Raw genomic sequence first — 17,940 nt, forward strand, 5'->3', positions numbered from 1 at the left:
ATTCCAACATCAAAATGTTTCGCTCATTGAGGATAAGTAGGGTATCCATTAGGACGTCTATCCCCATTGGTGAAAATCCATTGTACATTTTAACGTGCTCCTGAAATTGCTTCTAGTTGGCTTTGTCGTTGTTTTATTTTTTACAATTAATTAGTATTTGAATTCATATTTATTTTTAATTTTGCCACACCGTAGTTATCACATCTGTGCCTAAATGTACTTTGCTTTAGTGAGCTCTCGATCGTCAGTGTCTGTGATTGTGTTGCGTGATCATTCTTTGTGCATGTTCCAAGAGATGACTGATGCCTTCACATCACATGAGTTGATAGGCGAACAGGTCCAGGCGTGTTTTCATCATCGCTTGTTTGTAATTTTGTGTGGATAAAATGAATCACACAGAGTGGTACAGCTCGAGAAGTTTAGTGTCAATGTTTCCAGATGATGTTTTCATCTCTGAACATGTATTACACATCATTGTTCTCTTGCGCCTGGACACAAGCAGAACTTCCTCACATCCTTTCTGAATGCCAACAGATAGTAAAACAATAGCCCTCAGAAAAATACAGTGGAAATCTTCTTCAGTCATGTGGGCAAGCATTCCCTACGTTGCAAAGCTGCTGCGATGAAGTGTGGCCTTCCACCGGATTCTTCTACCACTCGTACAACTTTACAAACCTTGTAAATGACCAAGCCAGAAATCACATATGATCAAATAGTGTAAACTTTAAAGCATTGTATCGTACAGTCATCCCTCGCCACATCACGCTTCAAATTTCGCTGCGGTTTTTCAAAATAAACAAATCACCGCTTTTGTGGTTCACTATTAGGTCAAACATAGACAAAACATATGCACATTTAATCAAATGTTACATATTTTTGGCCTAAATTAAGCATTTAACCATAAAATGGCTAAACGAACTAAAATACAAACATAAGGCATTCAGAAAACAAATTGAAAGTGATCTTGTGATATGTACTATTCCACATTGGTCACTATGTGTCAGTAATGTTACACCGATGAGACAATAGCCACTGCAGAAAGAACTGTCCAGAAACCGGAACAATAAGGAACGTCCCTAATTCTAACACGCAAGTCTACAGTATATTATGTCATATTTTCTATGATTGTGTCTACTGTATCGGGTAATACAAGTGCAAATGTGACTACGGGGTGTTATTTCTCGTGTACAGGGCTCTAATGTTAGAAACCATATTTAGAAGGTCATAAACAGGTTTTGTATGCTCCAACTACAAAAATATTTGATTCATACATAAGAAATCCCACTTAACAGATTATTGCATAAGTGAATTTCCGCTTGGAAAGATTTCTTATCTATAAATCAAATATTTTCACAGTTAGAGCACAGTGGCGAGGGACGACTGTACAGTATATAGTTTGAATTTGGACAAAGTCTTTAATCATATATGTATTTTACTTGGAGAAAAACTGCGATTCAGTTTGCAGCATAGCGCTTCATTATTTTATTATATTTAAATATAAAACAATGAAATCTATATTTGACTATTTATTGAAATTAATCATATGAAAGAATTCGTGATATTGTTTTTGACTTCTCGTTTCCTTGTTGAGTGACTGGTGACAGATGATGCCAGAAGCCGTTGTTGGTGGGTCAGCTTGCTACAACTTTATTCCAAACGTTTTGCCCTGCATACTATATATTCCACCCATCTACACAACTCCCCGTCCATATCTCTAGAACATGTTTTTAACCAAAAATAGCTCTAAACAGCACGTCATTCAATAGCATTTTGTATTGTACAATTCTCTCTCAATCCTGTAGTGTTTCTCTTTAAACATCTGCGATAATTGTTCGTTTATTTCTTTTTTTAAAACACAGACAAGACATTACACAGATGGTGACAAATGTTGCGCTCGTGCACCCACACACACACACACAAACTTTACATGTCTCATTAAAAAAAAAAAGAAACAAAACTTTTGCATCATCATGGAAAGTGTTATGTGCTACGGCTAAAAGGTCCTTTGTTGAGGTGACATTTGGCGTTTGGATTTGGAGGCAAGTTGACCAAAAAGTTGACATGAAGATGTGATGAACGACTGAATGTTTGTTGGTGAAGTGTCACAATCCTCACACGTGCGCTCACTGGACACAAATAGCGACTGTATACATCTAACACACACAGGACTCAATCAAGTGTGGTCGTGTGGTGATACGTTCGCACATATACACACAAATGTGTTAAGTTACAACAGAGGCACTTCGGCCCCCCTTTTTGTGTGACCTCACAAAGAAAAACATTTGCCCCCAAATCATTTGGCTTCAAGTTTCAAAGCGTCCCCCGTTCCCTCCGACAGAAAAAGAAAAACACCAGAGAGACGCCGTGTTTTTAGACAACAGAGGCTGTGAGTTAGCGAGGAAAGGTCTGGGCGTTAACGTATATTTGTTAGACAACGAAAAACCAATGAAGATGTTAAGAGGCTGAATGACCCCCAAACAGAAAACCACCAAGTGAACGCTTTGGTGAGCGAATCACCAATGTGATGCTCAGAACAAAACAAACAATAGCAACAAAAAAAAAAAATCCCACCGCAGCTGAGAGAGAGGAAATTAAAACCAAAACAACTAAACTTAACTGCCCCTCAACAAAACAAACCAAAGAAATCTCTGTAAGAAACCACAACCTTTATATTCCTTCTACAATTATGTACAATTAGACTTTATACAAGTACAGCCGTGGCGCTCTGGTCACCACTGCGTGTGTGTGTGTGTGTGTGTGGTTGTGTGCTAGGCCGAGCTGCTCTTGGAGAGGTTGGGGTAGATGATGGCTGCCGTCACGGCGACCATCACTGCGATGACCGGCATCCAGGGGCTCCATCCGCCCTGTCAACAAAGACACTGATGTTAGCTGGAGTCTCATTTGGTCAAATAACAGAGAGCGATGATGACAAAGAAGGGAAAGAAAAGTGTTGCAACTTTGAGGAGGGGGGGGGGGGGGGGGGGGGGGGGGGGGGGGGGGGGGGGGGGGGGAAAGAGGAAGCCCCTGAAAGTCCACCAATAAACATTGTATTTGTTGTGTTGCTGCCTGTGCAAACACATCAGTCATCAGCGTGAGTCACATTTAATTATGATTCTTTTCAGGACCAGTCATGCCTGTGGATATGTCCTCATTGTTTGGGATTGATGATGTCACTGTCTCTTGCAACGGCAGATGATCGACTTACAGCTTGTATGTTGCCATGTAAAATGACAAGAAACTAAGCAAAATACAAAAATCCCATCGAACTAAAAATAATTTAAACAATAATTACATCAGTCTGTTAATATCTGAAAAGAAGTGGGCAAAGTCATTTAACTTTCCCATGAGTAATCGGCAATGATTTGCTTGTTTTATTTATACAGCATTATTACAAAATTTCATGTTATGTTTTAAATTAATTACAGTATTCATTGTAATGAAAATGTGATTTATTAGTTATAAACTCATCAAAAGTACAAGTATTAGCGCCACCCTAAAAAGGAACAATAAAGGGAAAAGGAGGGGGAAAAAAGTTAAAATGAAATCATCATAATGTGACAAAAATATGCAAAAGTAAATAAAATTGTTTTAATATTCTAGTCAATATTTACAATTGAATTAGAAAAGTTTGCTTTAATTCTTGAAATTATTTTGACTTTTTCATGTAATATGACTTCATGCTCTTAACTAAAATTGTAATCTACAAAAAGTTTTCATTCAAGTAATTCTCTGACCTTATTGTCAAGATATTTTTTTATTTTCATTGCAGCCCTAATATTATCCAAAAAACAATGAATACCAATGTGATTTTTGTTGTGTTTTAAGCAACACAAAAGGTGCTCAGCCGGAGAAGAGACATTAAAATACAATCTTTTTGGACCTTGAGGGGCTGTGTATGAGAAGTAGTAGAAAAGAGGTCGTTGGATTGAGAGGAAAGGAGGAAAGGAGGCAAGCAGGCGTGTGACGTGCGAAGTGTGGAAAAAGAAGCGTTAAAGAATGAGTGAGTAGCTGAGACAAAAAGACAGGGAAGGAAGGAACGAGACATTAAAGACTCCTCTAACCCAAAGGTGCTTTATTTATCTTCTTGGTGTCAAATAAGTCAATGGTTTGACCTACGCACACTTGAGTATTTGTTTGGAGTCTTTAAGGAGCAGAGGTACTAGAGTGATGCGTTCCAAGAACACTCTTACACACCGTCAAGATGAGTAAAGTATCACTCAGTGAGGTGATAAAAATGTCCTCTTTGGGTCAAACACTCACTATTAAAAAAAAAAAAAAAAAAAAAAAAAAAAAAAAGAGTCCAAAAGAGTATTACAGCTGCTGTATGTAAAGTTTAAAAAGTTCAACTGTGTGAGAACTTCCGGAACGTGTGACCCTGAACACCTCTCAGAACATTTTCACATCTCTGGTCTTTGGACCAATATGGACAAAGAGAGACAGGTGGAGGAATGAAGGACAAAGAGACAGACAGACTTGGTGGCAAAGAGGGTTGAAGAGACATGTCGGCGTGTACCTTTCTACCACAACTGGCCGAAACACCAGTAGAGCAGAGCCAGGACAAGACCCATGAATATGGCTTGGACAGGCTGCAGTATGGATGGCTATTGGGGGGGAGAGGGGGTGTTCAGGAGAGGGATAAGAAGAAATCAGCCAGCAAATCAACTAAAACCAATATGGAGGATGGAGTAGCAATGGCAGGGAGGGGTGAGGGTCAGGTGGATGGGGTGGCAGGTGAGGTGAGGGGAGGGGGTGCAAAGCAACACAGTCTACGACACACGTCACATGGCATCACTTCCCGCTGACAAATGACCGCAAATGCTGTAATCAGCACCTCTATTCAATTAACCAACTTTCCTCCAGTCGCCAGGTGCATGGTTTACAAATTAGGTATGGTCTCTAATTAGCGCTGGGTCAAAAATAATGGCTGTTGCCATAATGCAGTTTTTTATTTAACCTCTACAAGATCACGAGTGGTTAACATCCAGCAGCTTTATCTAGCTCTGCATGTGCTTTAAAGCGTTGGTATGGCTACTCAGCTAGTGATGTGAAACTCATGCATGTTACACTTGCCCGACTGCTTACAACAAATTCAATAGCGGTATTAAAGCTGCCTGAGCAGTTTGCTCCTGACCGCGATTACAACATTGGTTCTGCTGATGCTGTGTTAATGAATAAAAGAGCTATGTTTTCCTTTTCACTTTCTCTCTTGCACTCCAAATCATTATTAAAGTTAAAAAATAATTTTGTCGTTTAAAAATATCTGTGTCCAGGCCAGCTGGTGTGTGGTCACTCAAATGACCTTTAACCCCATCGAGCGAGGTCCAACTGACGTGTGGTAAGAATTAACAGGTAAGTGCCTTCAGTTTGGCTGCTGTTTATTTATCTGGCAGTGTGATTGGGTTTTTAAACATCCTGATGGGAGGAAGAGGAGGAGGAAGGCCAACAGAAGTGGAGGGGCTGCTTCCTCCTAAAGGCAGCAAAGTAGCATCTGCTTTTAATAAACTGGAGAAGCAGGCAAGGCCATGAGGTCACATGATGTCAGTGCACGTCTGTGTCTCATGTTGACACACTACAATGATTGGTGTAGCAATCAGGCCAACATGATTATTGGGTTTGGTAAGCACGCACACGCACACGCACACACGCACACAAACGCTGGGGCTTCTGCGACAATGCAAATTAACAATACAAAACAGCAAGCAAACATACAGGACGAGCAAACAAAAACAGCTGAGGATATTGGCATCAGGATTTTCTTTCCCCAATTTACAGGAGCAGGTGTGTGTGTGAGTGAGAGTGAGCGAGAGTTTTCTCACAGAGCTGTTCTTATCCTGCAGCATTTTCAGGCTGTTCCTACACTGCTCCAGTTCCAGGTGGATGTTTGTCTTCTCCTGCTCTGTTCTCTCATATCGCTGACGAAGATCTGACAGCTGCGACTGTGTGTCTTCATACTACAACACACACACACACCAGTAAACACGTTTGTAGATGTATCCTGTTGTATTACTGAGACTGACACCCTACCTCTCTCTGCAGTGTGTGTGTGCGGTCCTGGGCCTGGTCCAGCTGGCTCTTAAGCTTGCTTGCATCCTGCAGGTGCTGGTTCTCCAGAGAACCCAGTTTGTCCTGCAGAACCTCTTCCCTCTTCCCCAGAGAGTCCAATCTGCTGCTGAGTGCCAGACTCTGTGCCCGAGTACTACAAAGACAGACAATAAGGGGAGAAAGTTGTGAAGTGTGAAAATCACTGGGAAAAAATATGCACCCATCATACAGAAGCAGGTTGATATATTACAATAATACAAACAGGAAGTTGCACAAAAAAACAAAGCCATGGCAATGAAAACGAAGCAATATGGTGCATGTGTGAACCTGCAAAGTTCGGCCTCCAGGTGGAGCAGTTTTTCCATGAGAGTTTTCCTTTCAGCTCTGAGGCCATCACAGTCCTGCTGCAGAGATGCACATCTCTCATGCAGCGCGACACACTCCACTGGGGGGGAACAAGACAATTGTTGTTGTAGTGAATGACTTCACACACGTATACAAGTACATACAGTACATACCATGCAGCTGACTGGTGTTGTGCTGCTGATGCTGCGTGAAGGCGTCCTGCAGCCGACGGATTTCCTCCTCATACTTGGCAGCCGTGCTCCTCCAGTGCTCCAGCTCGGACCGCACGCCGCCCAGGTCCTCCTGCAAAGCAGCAATGTCCCGCTCTCGCTCGGCTGTGGCCGCTTCCATAGTGTGCCGCAAGACAAGAATCTGACACCGAGGTTACAACCACAAATGTCAGATTCACCCCATCTGATAAATATTTGCTGCTATGAGGAGTTGGAGGGGAAATGACAGTGGTTACCTCCTCCTGGGCAGAGTACAGCTCCTCTCGGGTGCTACAGATGGTGTTCTCCCTCTGCTCCCTCAGAGCTTCCATGTCGGCCTGCAGCTTCCCAAGCTGAGCTACACACACACACGCACATGTGAGACAGTGCAAGACACACAGTGGACCATGTGGCATGTGTTTTGTTTAGGTCTTCTTCAGGAAGGAGCAGCTTCAACAAGGAAGAACAGACACATAATGTGTCATCACTATCACTATCAAAGTTGAGCGAGATTGTTTTATGCCTTTACACTAGAAAATGAAATAACGCAATTTGAAGTCATGCAAATCACATTTCGCCTTTGCCATTAAAGATTAAGCGTTTTGTTGTTTTACTCTTAACAGTTAACTGATTTTTTTTTTTTTTTTTACACTTACAGTCCATGACAGTAAGTTAATCAAGGGCTTTGACAGCGGAACAGATTAATTCCATTACTATAGGACGGAACAAACTGGACGTTAATCAGAATCCCAGAATGGATTGCGTTTGACCTCTTATGTTCTGTTGTGTGTGTGCACAAGTGTGTACTAACTCTGAAGGTACTGGATCTGTTTGGTCGACTCATCAGTCTGCTGAGAGTTATTCCTCCTCTCCTCCTCCAGCAGAGCTATAGACATACAGATCGACCGTCATCATCATTATCCATGGTGACTAGGGGTGTCCCAACTCACAATACAAGACAATTTGGGTCCACAAGAACAAGACAAGGCAAGATTTTAACAATCTTTTTTTTTGAAAAAGTACAATGAACGAACAAACTTCATTTGTTTGTCCCAAAACAATGCAGGTGTGTTTTGAAATGTTGTCTACATTTTTTTTTTTAGACCAAATATACCACTAATGTTATGATAATATATAATACAAATTCATCATAATAATGCAATATTTCCTTTAATATGTCATCTTTCGCTCTGTAAAGATGTGAACTTACCGTTTGTGACATGTATTTTCTCACAGGCAACTTGAACTGTCTAATGTTTGAGGCATTTCTTTTGCGATGACTTTCTGTGAACGCAGACAATTTTGCGCTGTTCCGTTTGTGTGTATTTTGCCAAACAAACGTCTCAGTGGACATTGACTGTCAGGACGAAGGCTCTGCATCTCGATATGGAGTTTTTTTTCCCCAGATGGAAAAACTGGGTCAGGTGGATATATTTGAGGTAGGCAAGTTTGTTTTGTTGCCTTTTATGTTTCTAGCACATTCATACATAAATTCGGCATGCTGGCTAGTTTGTGTTGATGGGCTCACCTTGCTCATTATTAATATTCCCAATAGGGGCTTTTTCCCTAGTAACTGCTAGTAAGATACCATTGCATTGCTCCTCACAAAGCTCCACTCTTTTGCTTTGTGTGTATACTAACATCAATATCAATTAGTACACATGCACCGTGAGAGACGACCATAATGTATCCCATCAAACACCCTCTGGACTTCCTTATGCCAGCCAATACACACATACTACATGCATGTAACAGACCGCTTGACTGGAGTATTATCAGCCATAAGACAGAAAATGTCAAAATTGAGTGAGATAAAATGGCCAGTACTGTTAAAAAATTGTATAATACTCCAGCCACAACGCTGTCATCTACAACACGGGTGTCCAAACTGCATACAGAAAAATTGAATGATGCAGGGGCCGCTTTGCTACATTTGGGGCATTAAAGATGCTAAAACCAAATCCAATGTAGGTCAATATATGTTCAACTATCACTAACATCTTAGCTTTGTGTTATAGGTGGCAAAGCAAATTAGTCTAATATCTACTAATACATCTCATTGATGATCAGTGTTTCCCTTAACATCCTAATACGGCACCCTCCACCCCCACAAGAAGGTTGAGTTAATTTTATTTTCTTTATAGATCTGGAGGGCCGCACGGTGGTCTAGTGGTTAGCATGTTGGCCAATACAGGAACAGCCTGGAGATCGGGAAGACCTGGGTTCGATTCATTTCTGTGGGCATTTCTGTGTGGAGTTTGCATGTTCTCCCCATGTGCGCGTGGATTTTCTCCGGGCACTCCGGCTTCCTCCCACATTCCCAAAAACATGCAGGTGAGGTTAATTGGCGACTCTAAACTGTCCATAGGTGTGAATGTGAGTGTGAATGGTTGTTTGTCTATATGTGCCCTGCGATTGGCTGGCGACCAGTCCAGGGTGTACCCCGCCTGTCGCCCGAAGTCAGCTGGGATAGGCTCCAGCATGCCCCCGCGACCCTAATGAGGATGAAGCGGTATAGAAGATGGATGGATATAGAGCTGGATCGCAACAAAAGTAATCTAAGGATACATTTCTTATCAAACATTTCTATACCTTTCATTAAACTAAATGGGCTTAGATTCCATATCTTATTTATACAACAGCATGTAATTTCTGCCTCTACATCAGGGGTCGCCAACCTGTCGATCGTAAGCTACTAGTCTATCTTTCAGACTTTGCCGGTCGATCACGAGAATATTCTGAAAAAAATCTATTATCATATCAGTGCCCTCACCTCCCGGAGAGCGACCAACAGGCATGCATTTTGTCCACTGAACACGGCCGTACGCTTCGCCACTATCCAGGCAGCAACCCGCGAGCCGTAGCAAAGAGAGCCCAGTCCCCAAAACCCGGCCGGAGGTACACTAGTACACTGGCTCGCCTCATACACCGACTCGTCCCCCCGCGCTAGCGAAAAACTGTGTGTGTGTGTGTGTGTGTGTGTGTGTATATATATTCAAGAAAAGGCCAGAAATGTCAGAATGTCAGAAAACATCTGTATTTCACAAGAACTACGTCATATACCAGTCAAAAGTCAGTCAAAATTATACAGTATAGTGTGAATCACCTTGAAGTTCCAGACATTTCTGTTTGCCAGTATTGGCTAGTTCCTGGGCCTCCAGAAGCTCCCTGTGTAGGTGGTGGATGACCTGCTCTGTGTCACTGGGTTCTAAGCCGGCCCGATGCAACTCAGCTAAACACAGACACATATCTTAAAAAGGGAACATTTGAGAACATTCCAAGTGAATACATTACTAAAAAAAGAAGCTTTTAACAACAGCTTGCCCTAAAAGACAACTATTCATTTACGACCTTAGAGTGATGGTCCATTAGAGCAGAACAACAACTGATGCCATGGTTACCTTTGAGTAGAGCTACTCTGTTGAGCGGTTCATTGAGCTCCTGATCATCCATGTTGCCATCTGAAACCCAATTAAAATTAATAGGGTTTATTTTTTAAAATTAGAATCCACATAAGGTGCAAACAAAATGTCCCTCATATTAGTTTCAACAGGCTTCAAGAGAGATACAGTATGTTACAACATTATTTTGCAAGGTTATGTATGCAAGATTACATTGAGTAGATCTTACATTTACAGTTCCACAATTCAACATGTCTGAAAAGGAGTAGGAAGAAGTAGACCTTATTTAATCCTACCCCTTCCAATATCACAGCAATTATTAATTCATTATCTAATTATTAGAAAAGTTATCAATGATAACTTTCCCAAAGTCAACAGAAGCTCCGGCTAGAAAAATGCAAAAACAATGCTAATCTCAAACAAAACAAGTTAAAAACTATAAAACAACCTTAAAATGGGATTCTGCGTTTCACTGACCTGATGTATCGTCACTACTGCGGTCTTTGCTTGGACTCAGTGTGTCCGACATGTCAGACTCTTTGGCATCCATCTGGTTTCCTGTGGGTACACACAGCAGGGTCAAGATATTTCTATTAACTCTTCAGCATCACAGAAAAAACAAATAAAATGTGATTAGTAACATGAATATGCCGAAAAAAATTTGAAACATCCGATATTGGCTTTTTTTTTTTTTTTTTTTTTTTTTTTTACAGATGACCGATAACTCTCAATTTCCGATTCCAATCAACTGATACCGATCTGTGTAACATCACATATCTCCTGTTGTGAACGCACTGGACTGGACTAGACTGATTACCTTATTATGTATTATTATTACTTTGCATTATTATTATTTATTATGTATTACTGCGCTACAAATTTGACATGATCTGTTCCGCATTTATTTATTTATTTATTAAATTTTCTTATTTTACTTTTTTTTTTAAGTGATTAAGTAGAATTTCTCTTGGAGTATCTACTGTACTTTTTTCCTGGTATCATCCAACTCTTATTAACATCACATAGCTCCTGTTGTGGAATTAACACAGCTGCCACAAGTGGCTGCCTTCCAAGCAGCTCTGTTTGTTTATTCAAGTACATTTTTACGTGCCATGAGAGCGACGTCCCGCGTCGGTGTGATTCCCGGTCTACACATGGATATCGAGGTGGCAGAGCCGGGGTAAAGATGAAAGTCAAGCAGCTAGCAAGGAAGTGGAGTTTCAAGGCTTCGGTACCTTGTATTATCATGGGAAACGTGAATTCACTACTGAGCAAGATCAACGAACTGGCAAGAACATCAAGACCTTCAGGGAGTGCAGCTTATTTGTGCTTCACTGAATGGCTAACAAGGATAAGCGGTATAGAATATCGATGGATGGATGGATGGATGAATGGCTAACTGCTAGCGTCCCAGAAACTAATGTGGAGCTTCAGGGCAGTCAGAGTGGGCAGGAACACAAGAGCCTGCGGAAAATGCAAAGGAGGTGCGTTTGCACTGTATGTGAACAAACTATGGTTAATTAACCATAAACTATGGTTACATTAAAATGTCCACCTATAGAGCATTTTTTTAAAAATCGGTTTTCATTACCCAATACTAGTATCCACCGATATCACATTTTTATGCCAATATCGAGCTGATAATATCGGACATCCCAAAAGAAACTGACACTTGCATTGTCTTTCTAAAATGACCAAAGGTTAGAGGATACTAGTAATGTATTCTACACTGTCAGCAGTTCAGTCAGTGTAAGTCATTGTGGACTTAACTAGACTAAAAAGTCTCTACTGAAATGTACTACTTCATCACACACTTCCTTCCACAAGAATTATACTTTGATGTAATGGAGTAAAGAAGTGCCGGCTTACCTTTGAGTCGATCTGGGCTGGTCAGAATGTTATCTTCTGCCGTCTGGTTGTTCTGTAGGTGGGTGTCTAAACACAAATTCAATCAACACAACGTCACACGTGCAATTAACAGGCAAGAATACCGTATCATTTTACACCTTCACTTATGATTCCTCTTTAAAATGAGCACTGAATCATTCATTGAGGTCTGGAGTGAAATCATCCCTCCTCTTAAAAGCTATTTCATTAGTGAAGCTCTTACCATCAAAGTTGGCCAGTTTGTGAATTGATGAACTGACTGCTTCCTTCAGCTGTTTCACTGCTGCAGAGACAAAAAAAAAAAAAAGAAAACAGCAACTATCAGCTAAAGGACACTTAACATTAACAAATGCTGCTGTCTGTTTCCACGAAGACCACCATAGTTATATGAAGGACACTGTTCATCTCATAATGGGCGTAAACCAGAATAATATCCGGTATGTGAACTACTACAATGTTTATGTTCCGTTTATTTATTAGCAAGTAAAAGTATATTGAATATTTCCTTTTCCCAATTTCAAGCTTTTCCTTGATACCTTGATGGTACAGTATACTGATATAAAACCAAATGCGTCATGAAAAGACAGCATGAAAAAAATGGACGTGTTATGTGCATGTTTTTAATTCTCCATCCAACCGGCTACGCATTCCTGCAACATTGCTGATAACAAAACAGTCTCTCTGACGGCAAGAGCCAGGAGGTGACAAAGAAAAGACCATGGGATGACAACAAAAACTGAAGAGGCACGAGTAAGATGTTGAAGGCCTCTGAATGAGATAGCATGAAGATTTGCTGCAGAGGAAAGATTTGAAGGACACCAAACCACCACAACAGCCAAGATGAGTCTCAAACACCAGAAACAACCACCAACGAATATGGTGTATTTGTCCCTTTCACAATCTTTTCCGAAAAAGTTCTAATGAAGGTTCAACAGGTAAGCTGATCATGTGCAGCAGAAAATGACCACCTGTTGAGAGATATGCACTTACAATAACATGGGGACAGTATACAGTGGAACCTCGGTTAGCGTATGCACCACCTTCCTTATAAAAAAAAAACAGGCATTCACAATTTTCTTTGGCTCCATTTTGGATTATTTTGCAGCCGCGATCAAAAGAAAAGCACAGACTTAAGGTGAGAAACACTACTGAACTCAAGAAATAACTCATGGCAAAACACAAAGGTGGTGTCCATGTTGATCTCGCTGCCAAATTGTGTCTTTGACATTGTCTTCCGTGAAGGTAAAAGTAACCTAAATGTTAATTTATCCCTTTATTTCATTATTTGTGTCCATTAAATCTCATGGGAAAATTTTCGGTATGAGTCTTAGACCTTCTGGAACATATTAATGATGCTAACCAAGGTTCCACAATGCTATTATATTATTTAAGCTCAAATTTGATCGTGCATGACTTTGACATAAAGATGAGCTTAAATAATCACAAGCCACAACATTTGGTCTGCATTGCCGTTTGTAATATTTTGTTGACCTTAATTGCCGGTAGCTCACAGCTGCAAACTACAATTAAATAAATACCTCTCTGACAGTGCCAGTTAAAGTGAGCAATATGATATTTGTAAAGGCAGAATTATTACATTTTGCAGGTGTAACAAAGTAATGCTGCAGCCAGCAAGTGTTCCAGTTAGTGTTAAGAGGAAAAGACAAACCATATGAATGTTATAATTTGTACTCACGCGGACACTCAATCAACTGTTGGATGCGAGTGGCGTCTCCTCCGCTGTTAACGTGACAGTTGTCTGACAGAAACACACAGACTGGTGTTACTAAGGCGACCGCCGCTGGCGCTTTATTTGGCATGTGTTCTGCTTATCCATTCCACATCTTAGATACACTTCGGAGCTAGATGCTTGATGAGCTTCCAGCATCAAACTGTTTACGCTAATACTGTATGTCATAATATGGTGGTGGAGGAAGATATCAATGGTTGATAAGCAGAATCACACATCCCAACTTTAAATACTGTCGTGCGACAAAGGCCGGGACGGCGCAGGAATGAAACACGTGAGAAGAGCACGACAGAGAGAATGAGAGCTACATCAAAGAGAAGATATGAGCAGAAAGCTGGGGAATTCCAGTCAGAAATGTAAAAGATGGTTCATCAGACAGGAAGTGGACAGTGAAAGTGAAACAGAAGAAAACCAAGCATCTCATCAATTTGAACCAGCAATGAAGTGCAACACTCTTCCACACCAAACTTCCCAATCCAAACAGTTTGCTTCCAAAGCCTATGAAGTACAGGTTCCAAGCACCATGACTCAAACAGGCTCCACCTACTGATCTGTGATTTATGCCTTAGAGAGAGCATCTATACAGGAGATGTTGATGTACACTACTATGTGCATACAAAATAACCTTGTGATGAAAAGTATAAGATGATTACATCCAACCAAAGAGCAGCCTCAAGCAATCCACAATTAAACAACTTGGACTCAAAATTAAGACTTTTTTTTTCTAGATTTCTAGCCCACAAAGGTCTCTTGAATAAAAAGGATTAGGTAGGAAGGACAGCGACTCAGAATGCAGACTCAGAGGCTGCAATGAGAACATAACATCCTCTGCAAGACGGTGAGCTGCTGATACAGTAGAAACCTAACTGCGAGTTACAATTACACTTAATTATCCCACATAAACCATCCTTGATTTCCCACACAGAATTACTATATTAAAGTAGCGCCATATGTCCATCCATATACCTATCTACACTCATTGCATGCATTCAAGCATGATCTCATCATTACTTCCACCAAAGTTTGTGAAAAGAAAAAAAAAACGTATCCAACTTCCACTAAACATTGTGTAGGGTACGAAATAGAGACTCATTACATGTTGGTGCAGAACATATGTCGTTAAGCATGAAAGATTAGAACAGGTTATTAATAAGGTTAGTATTTACAAGAATGTGTAAGTACTGGGTCAACGTTTGCAGACAAATCCAAAATCTGAGGAGAGGCCCCACCTCTTTGTATAAGATGAGGCTGCATAATGGTATGAATGTGCTTTGAATATGTCGCTCAATATGCTGAATAAACTTGTTTGTTTAGTTATATTTGAATGTCAACATTCTCTAATTCAAAGTGTGCGATTTAGTCCTTTTGTCATAAAAGTGATGATAATGAAACCACCACTACCATCTGCAATTTCACCGACTGCACCATCGTCTGTGTCTGTATCCTCCTCCTCATCCTCCTCCTCTTCTTCTTCCTCGTGGCTCTCGGGTGTCTGCAGGCTCCGATCGTCCTCTGTAGGCTCCTCTACTGCTCCACAGGAGGCTAAGTCCTCATCTGTCATTTGACCACATCACAGAACTTCCGTTTTGGGTGGAAAGGCAGAAGATTCTTCACAAACTGGTGGCCGTGTGTGCAGTGTGGAGGAGGAGGAGGGTTGAAGCACCGCAAGCATTCTGTGCACTCATTCCATCACCAGACGCCAATCAGTGGCCCTAAGCTCCATTGTTTTAACCCCAGAAAAAGACAAAGACGTGTACAGTTTGGCAACCAAGGGAATCCACCCAGCAGATATAGAATGCACCACCGTGTTCTAGAGAGAGCCCATTCCTTGTGAAACAGCCACACACAGACATAGAACAGGCATGAGCTGCATAGTGGTGTGCAGCACTTAAAAAGATGATCTCAACTGATTCAGAGAAAGCAGTGAATCACGGTAAATGTCGACAAACTACACCAGAAGAGCGAACCAGGGCAGAGAAGTATTTTAATGAAGGATGCAGGATGTGCACCAGTTGGCACCATAACCACTCTGGTGCCTTCTTAAGATGCCGAGTGTGGCTCTCCATGAACAACCCCCCCATGTGGACGTGATCACCCAACAGGAAAAAGAAAAGGAAGAAGAAAAGGAGGTGGTGATGGACAGCATCACACAAAATGAACAGAAACAGACCCCAAGCACCAGTGAATAGCTTGGATGTGCATGCAGGAAGTTGTCATGCGGCATTCATTCATGCAGGACGTGGAGATGAAGTAAGCAGCCACAGAAGACACCCCCCCCAAAGAAGACGACACACAGAACTCACCCAGACTGTTGTTTTCCTTACTGCTTTTCTCTTGTAGCTGTTCTAAGCGCACTGTGAACAAGAAAGAACCACTGACTCAAAGAAGCGACTGACCCGTCAAATGGTCAGTGTGCTGACCTGTCATTGCCACAATAACTATGTTTTTACAGGGGGTTTAATGCTTGATTGGCTGCCAATGTGCGGCCTATGTTGTTGAGTGTGTTACAAGTTAGAGCAGGACACTCAGTGTGTGGGTACCCTGCAGGGCTGTGAGCCTCTCGTTGGTGAAGTCGTTGTCGGCCTGTAGAGCCTCGATGCGAGCCTGGAGAACCTGCTCCTTCTCCTCCATCTCCTCAATACGCAGTTCCAACTCTCGCTTCTCCGACGCCCCTCGCTGGGTCAGCTCCTCTTGGCGGCCCTCCGCTGCCTGCAGGAGGATGACGGGTAGATACAAAAGTTGAGGAAAGGGATGGCAGTGAGGGAACAGTAGCATTAAGCAGTAGACTGGTCAGAAGATTGGTTCAAGAAGGAAAAAAACGTAAATACCTGGGGAAGTACTAATGTCTAAAGCAATTGGTCACAATTTGTAATTAGAGACAAATTTTCCCATAGGAAAGAATTGAAATTGAATTGAAACTGTGTCCATCATAAAACCTTTATTAGCTGTACAGGCCATTTCTAAGTAACATTTCAACAGTCTCAACAAAAGAAGATCATTTTGATTATAAGTGATAAAAATGCACAGATTACAGCTTCAAGCACAGGTTTAACATTATTCCAATTTATCCAACTTCAGAGGCCTTTTATTAAGAGCTTCTACAGTGTCACATCTACTTAAGCTATCAAAAGAATTCTGAGTTTTGAGCGGCAGCCTACCTTTATTTTGTCTGTGAGCTCTTTGATTTCATTGACGGCAGCGTTGTACTTGTTGGCCAGCTCCCTCAGCTCCTCCTGGCTCCTCTCAGACATTTCTTTCAGATGGGTGCACTCGTCTTCCGTGTTGCTAAGCGAGCGCTGCGGGGGCCAGCAGTCATAAATAGCTTGACGTTTCCCAGCCAACATCAGAAAACCACAAACTGATAGTGGAACTCGTGTGTAAGACCGACCTCCACCTCCGACAGCTTCCTGACCACCTCAATCTTCTCCTGCAGGACTCTCCTGAGAGACTCCTTGGCTGTGGTTTCATAGTTGTGTTTGTCATCCTGGAGAGCAAGAAGCTCTTTTCGTATGCCGTCCTCCGTCTGGGACTGAGAGTAACACAAAAGGAAAGGAACAAGTGACAAAACGCTTTTTATAACACTGTTTCGATGATTGTGTTAATAGTGTGTCTCTCACTTTTGAGTAAGCCTGCAGCTGACTGCCCATCACCTCCAATCTGGACAGCAGACGGTCTTCATCAATCAGAGCCTGAGGAAGGAATATTCTTAGTTTATAGCTCCAAGAAAAAAAACCTTGCTGTTATTTAATTTCCGTTTTTCCTACCTGCCAGCTGTTCTCCGAGGCCTCCTGAGTAGTAGCTAGCAGACGCTGCAGAGTGGCCAGCTTCTGCTCCAACATTTGCTCTCTGTGTAAGGCCTCCTTGCAGAGAGATAAAGAACAAGTCAGCACCGAGTCAGCTCATCAAGTGGGAACAATCAGTCATGGAGAATTTAGGCTTTTCATGCACTTTTGTCTTCCAACATGCTTGCTTGGGTCTCATTAATTTGAGTTGTAATTGTACGGGACAACCAGTGGGTGTCGCTGTGTTACCTGTAGATACTGGGAAAGCTGGAACAGTTCCTGAGAATACATACTGGGAGTGTTGGCTGCAACCTAGAAAACACACATTCACATATAGTTTGGCGAAATATTGACAGTGTTTGAATTGCAGGAGGGCAAACAGAGGAATAATCACAGGCGTGAAAAAGCATCAAAATCCCCACATTCACATTAGACTAAATACTGTGAGAAATGTAACCGAACGTGTATTTAATCAGTAACATAAAGTCACCTCAATTTAAAACCTGACTCTACATTTTTAACTT

At 41.6% G+C, this 17,940-nt stretch overlaps 1 protein-coding gene across 11 annotated transcripts in view; it reads right to left on the bottom strand.

Moving 5' to 3' along the window:
* Window positions 1-1,799: 1,799 nt before the first annotated feature.
* slmapa (sarcolemma associated protein a) overlaps window positions 1,800-17,940 on the bottom strand; it is a 41,005-nt gene continuing 24,864 nt past the window's right edge. For 4 of the 11 annotated variants that reach the window (XM_054785673.1, XM_054785676.1, XM_054785679.1 and 1 more), the window contains 21 exons: window positions 17,666-17,728; window positions 17,399-17,494; window positions 17,252-17,323; window positions 17,023-17,163; window positions 16,793-16,930; window positions 16,175-16,343; window positions 15,938-15,988; window positions 15,036-15,188; window positions 13,581-13,643; window positions 12,108-12,167; window positions 11,867-11,932; window positions 10,475-10,555; window positions 9,998-10,057; window positions 9,703-9,828; window positions 7,408-7,482; window positions 6,854-6,954; window positions 6,561-6,759; window positions 6,370-6,487; window positions 6,025-6,196; window positions 5,817-5,951; window positions 1,800-2,864 (listed from right to left, as the gene is read on the bottom strand). In XM_054785673.1, the coding sequence (XP_054641648.1) occupies window positions 2,769-2,864; window positions 5,817-5,951; window positions 6,025-6,196; window positions 6,370-6,487; window positions 6,561-6,759; window positions 6,854-6,954; window positions 7,408-7,482; window positions 9,703-9,828; window positions 9,998-10,057; window positions 10,475-10,555; window positions 11,867-11,932; window positions 12,108-12,167; window positions 13,581-13,643; window positions 15,036-15,188; window positions 15,938-15,988; window positions 16,175-16,343; window positions 16,793-16,930; window positions 17,023-17,163; window positions 17,252-17,323; window positions 17,399-17,494; window positions 17,666-17,728 (2,235 nt within the window). In that variant the 3' untranslated portion in view covers window positions 1,800-2,768. Of the gene's footprint in view, window positions 2,865-4,513; window positions 4,602-5,816; window positions 5,952-6,024; window positions 6,197-6,369; window positions 6,488-6,560; window positions 6,760-6,853; window positions 6,955-7,407; window positions 7,483-9,702; window positions 9,829-9,997; window positions 10,058-10,474; window positions 10,556-11,866; window positions 11,933-12,107; window positions 12,168-13,580; window positions 13,644-15,035; window positions 15,189-15,937; window positions 15,989-16,174; window positions 16,344-16,792; window positions 16,931-17,022; window positions 17,164-17,251; window positions 17,324-17,398; window positions 17,495-17,665; window positions 17,729-17,940 lie in introns of all 11 variants that reach the window. The other 7 variants (XM_054785674.1, XM_054785684.1, XM_054785675.1 and 4 more) reach the window with 7 other exon arrangements.

The sequence above is a fragment of the Dunckerocampus dactyliophorus genome, chromosome 8, assembly GCF_027744805.1.
Source record: "Dunckerocampus dactyliophorus isolate RoL2022-P2 chromosome 8, RoL_Ddac_1.1, whole genome shotgun sequence".
NCBI classification, from domain to species: domain Eukaryota; kingdom Metazoa; phylum Chordata; class Actinopteri; order Syngnathiformes; family Syngnathidae; genus Dunckerocampus; species Dunckerocampus dactyliophorus.